The 9,496-nt window shown below is 41.4% G+C and overlaps 1 protein-coding gene across 1 annotated transcript in view; it reads right to left on the bottom strand.

Annotated features, from left to right (window-relative positions):
- RAB11FIP1 (RAB11 family interacting protein 1) overlaps positions 1-6,206 on the bottom strand; it is a 46,300-nt gene extending 40,094 nt beyond the window's left edge. Inside the window, exon 1 of the mRNA XM_063448685.1 lies at positions 5,739-6,206. Within this exon, the coding sequence (XP_063304755.1) occupies positions 5,739-6,088 (350 nt within the window). The 5' untranslated portion in view covers positions 6,089-6,206. The remainder of the gene's footprint in view (positions 1-5,738) is intronic.
- Positions 6,207-9,496: the final 3,290 nt, after the last annotated feature.

The raw sequence follows: 9,496 nt of genomic DNA on the forward strand, positions 1-9,496 counted from the left end.
TATCATCTTCCATCAAACGCTTACATATATGATGCCTGAATGGACATCCAGTGATCCAGTAAACAAAAACTTACTACCACATCAATGATGTGTTAAGGATCTATGGGAGTGGAATAAAAACATATAAAGCAAGCTAGTAATACATTACGGTAACTTATTTTTCAAAGAAATCACACACGCAACATCCACAGTAACCTTTACAGGTGTCCCATTAGGAAACGAGCAAGAATATGGCTGAAGGATCAACCGTTGATTTTCAAGCACTGTCTGACCCAAAGTGCACATATGGCTAAAGGATCCTGGTATATACTAAAGGCAGAGATGAGTTTTTCTATTTGTCCCATAGAAAGTGGATACATATTTTTACCCAAGGTTTCATGTAGATCATAACAATTTAGATTCATCTTAGTCTGCTGTATTTATAAAAAAAAACAAAAAAAAAAACATGCAATGTGCACAATAGTGGCATCGCCAAAACATGGAAGCACAGTGGTTGCCACCCCTACGTTATCACTTGTTATTCACCTCTTAATGATTGCTGAAATAGCATTTAATAAAGTGTAGGATCAAGGAAATGATACCTCATGTTTTGAACATTGTTTGAAATACTTGAAACAAACAACTCTTTGTCCTTTAAAATAGAATGGTCAGAGTTGAGCAAAAGGTAGACCACTACCACTGATCTAGGATTCCTAGGACACTTAGCTGTACTGAGTTATTGACACAAGTCTACATCGACAATCACAAGTATACAATTACTAAAAAGTTAACAGAAATCAAAACTAAAGAAAAAGAGAGTTACCTGTGCTCTCTCCTTAATCCCTATGTATATTTAGACAAATGGAGGTAATTTAGTTACTCCAATGGCCATTGGAGGGAATGCCCGCCTGCCAACGTCAAGGCAGACCCCCCCCCCCCCCTAAGCGGGTCCTACACGGACCCTTCACCTTGCTTCCTTGAGCTTCTGGCAAAGATATCTCCACTGAGACAGAGAGGGGTATCTTTTATATACACCCCTATATACTTATTAACCCTTAATAGGGAACACATGGGATGGGCAGCTGCATTGTAAAAAAGCTGTGTGATACAAAAAGTGAATACAAATACGAAAAGATAAGTCCTGCGCTCACTCCTGGGTGGCAGCAATGACCACAGTACACATCAGCCCCAATATATAGTTAAAACCCAAAAGAAAAATAAATAAATAAATAAAGTTACCTGCACTCTCTCCTTAATCCCTATGTATATTTAGACAAATGGAGGTCATTTAGTTACTAGAAATCAAAACCAAGTTGCAGGGCAGAATTGACAATTTTTCCAAAGTTATTTCCCCTCTCAAGTTTGGTCTAAAGTTTCAGTTTAGTTATCGATGCACTACATTGTTAACTGTTCAATACTCCTTTAAATGCACACTTAAGGCACCCAGACCATTTCATCTCATTAAAATGCAACTGTCCCCTTAACTCTGCAATGTTTACATTACAGGGTTCAGATAACCTCTAGGAGCTGGGAAGCGCATCCTGGATTCCTACAGTTTAAATCAACTAAACAACGTTGGATGCCCTAATGATTTGCATGAGGACGCCCTTCTTTAAAATCCCCATAGGAAAGCATTGATTTAATGCTTTCCTATAGGAAGCTCTAATGCACGTGTGGCTGCTCACAATACATGAGCATTAGGGAGCGCCACTGACATGTTCTCGCTAGAGGAGGAGACTGAGCCAGCGTAGAGAGACCTCAAAGCTGGAAAGAGGCAAGTATTATAAGGGTTTTTAACAACTTCCATACCAATGGGGCAGCAGACCTACAGAAATCGGCAGAGGGGCACTATGGAGGTAGGAATACAGTTTTGTATTCCTAATGTTATATTGTTCTTTAAAAAAAACTGCTGAGTCAAAACTACTTTTTAATAAAGTAATCCTTTCATCAAGTGTTTGAAGTTAAGTATATGGAAATTTTTTGTTTTTTTAAATGACAGGATCCCTCAGTCATACAATGTTTGGAAACAGACAGTAAGTCTCTTTGTTCTTCTCTGCTTCACTACCAACACAGCAGAGAAGACCATCAAGTCTGTGTCTGTTTTCAGACAGACACTGTCTGACCCTAGGTACATGGATATGGCTGAGGGATCCTATCATATAGTAAAGGTAGGGATGAGTTTTTCCTTTTTATCTATTTTAGCATACTTCATTGTAAAAAACATCTATTTTTTTTTCCCAAAAAAACTTGATTGTTTTCAGATGGTACAAAGTAATTATATTCCTTTTAATCTTTTCTTTAATTAAATTGATCCGGCAACAATTTACCTGTGCACGCATATTCAATATTAAGACTTCAGAGGTAAACCTCCAATGAAGCCAAGCAACAGAATTCGATTTGTTCATAGCAGCTGTAAAGATTTTATGCACAAGTCTATTAATTTTAGTTAAAATTGATTAATCCTTAAAAATTTATAAAATTAACACTCAAAGCACCATTACAACCAGGGAAAGAGAGCAGCTGCGATGTGTCAAGGGGATTATAAATAAAAAAAAATAAAAAATAAATAAAGTTAGGGAACTGGAGTGAATCTTTAAAGTGATAGTGATACTCCATCTTAATGCATGTTTTGGTACATAGAAACTGCACCTTTTCTCTAGAAATATAAAACACTGCTGTTTCATTGAAATGGCAATGTTTACAGTTCGTTAAAAAAATGCCTCTAATGGCCATCAGGCCTAGTGACACCACTACAGAAACTCTTCTATTTTAGAAGACAGACATAGACATATACATATACATATACATATACATATTTATAAAAGCACCAACAAATTCCACAGCGCTGTACAATGGATGTACTAACAGACACGTAATTGTAACCAGACAAGTTGGACGCACAGGAACAGAGGGCTTGAGGGCCGTGCTCAATGAGCTTACATGCTAGAGGGAGTGGGGTATAGTTACACAAAAAGTAATGGTAGGGTAGATCAGACCGCTGTACGAGTTGCTGAATTGGACCATTGTGTGAGGCAACATGAGGAGGTTACAGAGAGCAGACAAGAGGCATCTGGGCAGATGGGGTTGTTGATTGGGATGTTAATGTCCACCAAATATAAGGGAAAGAGTGCTAGAGGAGAAGAAGTGGGGTAGCCAAAGTGTCATGGATTCATACACAGCACTCATTGAGAAGCACTGGATTCAACGATTCTATAGAAGAAGAAGCATTGGAGAGTTGTAAAGACTGCCTCAAGATCGCACACAAGGTGGAACAGGCTGCAGAGGGGAGACTGGCCAAGCACTACATTACATGTATGTTTTATAGCGTGGTTTCCTTTTTATTCTTCATTTCCTTTTAAACAAAAGTGGGGCTCTGCATCTGAGAACAATTAGAAAAACATATCTTCAAAAATAACAGTTTTATAGTTAGTGTTCCTATAAAACGGACAATACATACAGCTTATTTGTTCTAGTAGTCCGTTTCATTCCACACATGGAATGATCACCTCCCAGGAGTGTTTTTTTTATAGTTATGTTTTCCCATCCTCTATATGTTGCAATACATTTTTGGGAAACCTGAACATTTTTTATGTAAAAAGCATACTTCTGCCTTGGAACTGGTACTACCACCTTGGCTCCCTGTCATTCATGGTCATAAATGTTCCCCCCTCCCCCCACTGAACATAGTGGAAAAACTAAAATATTTCTGTTCTCCTCAGTAGTGTCCAGTGGTTGTATCTGAGCCAAAATAAAACTGAATCACGAACCAAACAAATAGTGCAGTGGCTGAGACTGATGCACCAGGTAGAGTAAACACACACACACACACACACACACACACACACACACACACACACAAAAACACAACTTTTAGGAGGGCTCCAATATTCCAGTTAATTATGGAAACACTATAGCAGTAGGAATACATGTTTGTATTCCTAATGCTATACTGTTCCTTTAATAAGGAATTATTAGATAAGTCAGGTTTCTTAAAAATTAAATCTCACTCACAGGAAGTTATATAGGAGTGAGTTTTTTTTTTTAAATAATCCATAATACAATGAAACTTAAATGACACCATCTTAAAATATGGTTATTACAACACTCATTAGTCATTTCTAATGCAATATATTTAATTGGTTTGCCATGCCTACAAAAATCAAACATTACACAACCCTTGTGAGCATGTGACTCCCTGCACATAGTATGAAAATATTTACACACTCCAAACTGCAATGAGGACTTTTCCCCCTCTAGATAATAAATACCTCCACAAAATATTTAAAGAAATTAATACAATTTGTTAGGTTTATAGTAAAGTAGTCTCTCATGTGTGAGAAGACTTCTGTTCCCTTGAAGTGTCATTCAAAAATATAAAAAACAAAAAAGGCAAAAATATCAACTTTTGCTCATCTCATTTCAGCAGATAAAAGTCTCCTGAGGTCCACTGTATTCACTAGCAGCAGAGCTGAAACTACATTAAAGGAAAATGATAGGATTTAGGAATACAATGTGCATCCCCAACGACAGTGTTCTTGTCACCGTTTAGGTGACCTCTCCCACAAAGCTTAAAAAGGTTTATCCCACGCCATGTTGCTCTCTCCATCTTGATGATCTCAACTAACCCAAATGATCTCCCATAGGAAAGCATTAGAAGACTTGTGCGTATGTGGAGCAAAATGCTGTGCCAATCAGAAGGGTTTCAAGATCATCTGAATGCAATAGAGTTTTACTTGGCTATTTGTGTGGAAGCACCTCTAGAGTCATAATTAAACCGTGTAATGTAAATTTGTAAACACGGCAATGTTTACGTAAATAGATTGCAGGGTTAAGCCGAGAGGGACGTGGTTCCCAGACCACTTAATTGAGCTGAAGTGATCTGGGTGCCCTATAGTGTCCGCTTAAGATGAATGGGTCCCTGCCATTTTTAAATGCATCTCATTGCAGCAGCGATTTGTTTGAAAAATCAATCTAGCCAAACTGCTACAGAGTTTCCCTCTATAGAGAGTAAAGGCTATAAGTGTACAGTTGGTTAAAATGTAAGGTTTCAGTATGGGATATCATTATAGTGTAAGAAAACGCTGGTGTTGGTAGTGTTACTTGGGAGTTAGAGATGCGTAGGTTCACAAACGCTGAAATGCGACACTTTCACAAAGTCCTAACAGGGTCATTCATTAAAGGGAGAACTGCTGGGAATTCAAAGTAAATTCAAGGTGAATCTAAAATATAAGGCCATTTTTTATTTTTATTTTATTCAAATTCCCATTGAATGCCTGGAAGCTCTCACTTTAGTAAAGTGTAAATGTCCTAAATAGACAATATTCACAAATAATTACATGGCGAAGCTCTAAATGTGGAACGGTAATTATAGAACTAATAGAATGATGCTGTGTAGATTATGATCCCATTGTAAAGCGCTGCAGAATTCGATGGCGCTATATAAATAACATAATAATAATGATATAAAGAAAAAGTAAAACGCATGCAGATGCTTACAAACCAATCACTTTTCTACTTTGAAAAGGTAATATTGTTGGTGTGTTATCTACATCTGGTGAAAAAATAGACAGGGAAACTAACCCTTTGGTTATTCACTAAAGATAGAATTATTGGGAACCCACAGTGACTTTCACATTTAAGTTATGTTTCCAATTCATCTACTTAAAATGTGAAATGCACATTGAATTCTTCATTTGAGTTAATAACCTGTCAGATCTGGCTGCCAAATTGAACATTGAAGATAGTGGCTCGATACTTACTGAACTTTTCTCCTGTTCTTGGTCTGATGAAGCTCCCACAGATTGAGCTCTACCTGCCCCAGGAACTTGTCCATTCCCACCAGGGCCCTGTGCATGACGATGACCCGCACCGTACACCGCTCCTGGTTGTCATTGTGGAGCAGGGGCACCTCGAAAGTGGCCTCTTCTTTCCACACGGGGGCCACTGCCTTCTCGGCCACGGTGGTGGAGTACTTCTCCTTGCCCAGCTGGATGATGGCGTACGCATCGTTGGAGCCAGCTTTACCCTTTGACCTGAGGGCTTTCGCCTGCAACACGGTCACCTGGACGTGAGTGGGGAACCAGGTCTGGGACTGCTGGCCTAACGACATGTTGGAGCTGAGTGACTGCACCTGCCAGTTCTCCCCAGTGTGTATGACGAGCTGGGCGGCACCTTATGCACTATAAACTCGTCCAACAGGTAGGCGGTGCTCAATGGGTGCGAGAACCCCCCCCCCTCCTCCGTCTGCTCTCCCTGACAACCAGGGAGAGACTGCCTGGGGCTCGGGGCTGTAGCTAAGGCCAGTCATGTGGCCCGCACGCGGCATGCCCAATGGTAGCTCACTCGGCTAGCAGCTAGTCGAGCCTGTTTAGCAGAATGTTCCCCTGCCCTTTAACTGACCCATACTCTCATCAAGCTCAGCAAAGTCAAAGGTGAAAGGAGTTTTGGGGCCAAATTCAATGGAAATAACCTAGGCATTGTAGTAGCAAACACAGAAATATTTTTGTAATGGCAATTAGTTGTAATTAGAAAAGGTAAATAAAGTGAGCCAGTCACAGGAACTTGTACAACAGCTGATAATCTAAATAACAGGTACAAACCCGGAAACCAGGACTGGAGTGCACAGGAATCTATTAGATATCGCACAAGGCTATTTATTAAAATGTGAACTGTCAGGATTTAACCTGGGGATTTCTCTAAGAACTGGATAGATTCATCATGGTGATAGATCTTAAAGCACCAGTAAAGTCACACCTACCACTTCATCTTAATTATGTGGTCTTGGTGCAATGTTCCTGTAGTTTCAAAACTGTGTTGTAAATATTTGCTCTTTTGTAGAAGTTGCAATGTTTATTTTTTAAGGTGAAAGTGAAGCTGTAAGGGGAAAAAAAATCACGTACCTGAAATCACTGCCGTATACATTGAATACACCATATATCGCAAAGATACATGGTGTATTCAATGTATGCTGAGGCATTGACTGACAGTTGGGAGAAAAGCCTATTTTTATATAGGGTTTTTCTCCTAATCTAAACATTTGGTAGCAAAACTGCTAGCACAACATAGAGAGATAGAATCGTATGCTCAATCGAATGAGCATAAGGAGTTTTGGGCATGATAGGTTCTCCTTAAACACATCTCTAGCGGATGTCTTGTAGACAGCCACTAGAGGGGCTTCCTCTTTAACAATCAATTTTTACCTGGTCACGTGATGTTCGACATACATGAGGACATCAAAAGTCACCAAATGCAGTTCACCCCATATGTCTCATTCCCCCGTATCTCATTCCCTGCCCACAGCTCCACCATGTGTCTCATTCCCTCAACCCCAAAAGCCCCCCAAGTGTGCCATAGCCTTCTGCACCCCAGCCCCTTTCATGTGTCCCATTCCCTCCCCCCTCAGCCCCTCCATCCATGTGTCTCATACCCTCATTCCTCCCAGCCCCTCCATGTGTCCCAAACCCTCCCTGCAGCCCCTCTACGTGTCCCATTCCCTGTACCCCCAGCCCCTTTATGTGTCCCATTCCTCCCTCTCCCCCTTCCATGTGTACCATTTCTCCCTCCCTCTCTCCTCCCCACCCTCCATGTTTCCCATACCCTCCCCCCACCACTCCACGTGTCCCATTCCCTCTACCTCAGCCCATCCACGTGTCCCATTTCTCCCTCTCCCCCATTCCCCTCCACGTGTCCCATTCCCTCTACCCCCTTAACCCCCTTCATGTGTCCTATTCATCCCTCTCCCCCTTCCCCACTATGTGTCTCATTCCCCCTATGACCCATTCCTCCCTCTCTACCACCTGCCATCCTTGTGTCTCATTCCTCCCTCTATCCCCCCACCCTCCATGTATCCCATTCCTCCCTCTCTCCCTCCTCCCCTCCCTGTGTCCCATTCCTCTCTCTCTACCTCCTCCTTTCCCTGTGACCCATTCCTTCATCTCTCCCCCCTCCCTGTGTCCTATCACCTCCCTCTCACCCTCCTCCCCTCCCTGTGTCCTATTCTTATCTCTCTCTGTCCTCCTCTCCCTGTGACCCATTCATCCCTCTCTCCCCCCTGCCCTCCCTGTATCCCATTCCTCCCTCTCTCCCTCCTCCCTGTGTCCTATCACCTCCCTCTCTCCCTCATCCCCTCTCTGTGTCCCATTCCTCCCTCTCACCCCCATCCCTGTGTCCCACCCATCCCTCTCTCCCTCCTCCCCTCCCTGTATCCCATTCCTCTCTCCTCCTTCTGTACACAGTGAGCGCTTCCTGTCAGACCACTTGGCCATGCTACACACAGCGTAGCTCTCCACTCCTGCTAGACACCCATGAACCGCAGACCCGGGAAGGTGCGGCCCAGAAGGTATCCAGGTGGCCTACGGTCACTCTGGAGTGAGGGGCCCGGTCGCATCAACGACCCCTGCAACTGTGGTAAGTACTCCACTGATGAGGACCATTACATTAAATATTCACCAACGAATCGATGCCTCCAGAATGACAATGCGGGAGCCAGAGGCAGCATCGAGTGAGTCTCTGAGCTGGAAAAAAGGTCAAGCCTATTTTATTTTTCTCTTTTTTTTTTTTACAGGTGAAAAAGAAGGGTGTCTGAATCTAAATATGCTCTAGGACAGGGATAGGCAACCTTCGGCACTCCAGATGTTAGGGACTACATCCCTTATACTGCTCTTACACCCATAATGCTGGCAAAGCATCATGGGGGGTGTAGTCCAAAACATCTGCAGTGCCGAAGGTTGCCTATGCCTGCTCTAGGACACTCTAGGACTGCATGTTTGTATTCCTAACACTTTAGTAATTCCTCTCAATCAAGACATGGACTGAGAGCAGTCTGGACCCCATAGAAGAATAAGACCATCCTGAAGGCCTTTATGGTCCAGGCATGAGTTTAATCATTGTAATTCATTATATAATAAATTATAACGTGTTCATTAGCCATTGGCGAGTGAAAAATCAGGCCTGGCGAGTATAAAATCCACATTGGTGAAAAACAAACAAAAACATGCAAATCAAAATATAAAATAAGGCTTACCTTTAAAGTGATTATGTTATATATAAACAGACAGGTTTATGAATGGAATACCAGGAAGTGTTTTTCACCTCTTATCTAATGTAAATTCAAAAACATACAAAACTAGTTAGAATACTAGGACTACTATGTTCTATTCTTACTGTCACTAGTAATAAGTATATAAGGGAATATAATCAGAACTACTCAGTTATGTAAAAATTATTCAGAGAAAAAAAGTAGCTAAAGTAAGATAAGGCTGCTACAAAGTTTCTTGTACTAGACACAATGTTGCAATAGGAATGAAAAGTGTAGGCAGTTAAATAACAATGCAGAAAAGTTAGTCATAAGATAACTGAGAAAGGCAACATCATCCAAAAAGATATATACAAATTTATCTGGCGTCAACATGCACCTGAACTAAACTACAGTTTTACGTAAAATCTAAACTGAACTAAAAGTCCTTGAAAAGCCCTACACAAGAAGAGCGCAGTCCAACAGTGACAATGACAGTTAAAG

The sequence above is a fragment of the Pelobates fuscus genome, chromosome 3 (genome assembly GCF_036172605.1).
Source record: "Pelobates fuscus isolate aPelFus1 chromosome 3, aPelFus1.pri, whole genome shotgun sequence".
Classification (NCBI taxonomy): Eukaryota; Metazoa; Chordata; class Amphibia; order Anura; family Pelobatidae; genus Pelobates; species Pelobates fuscus.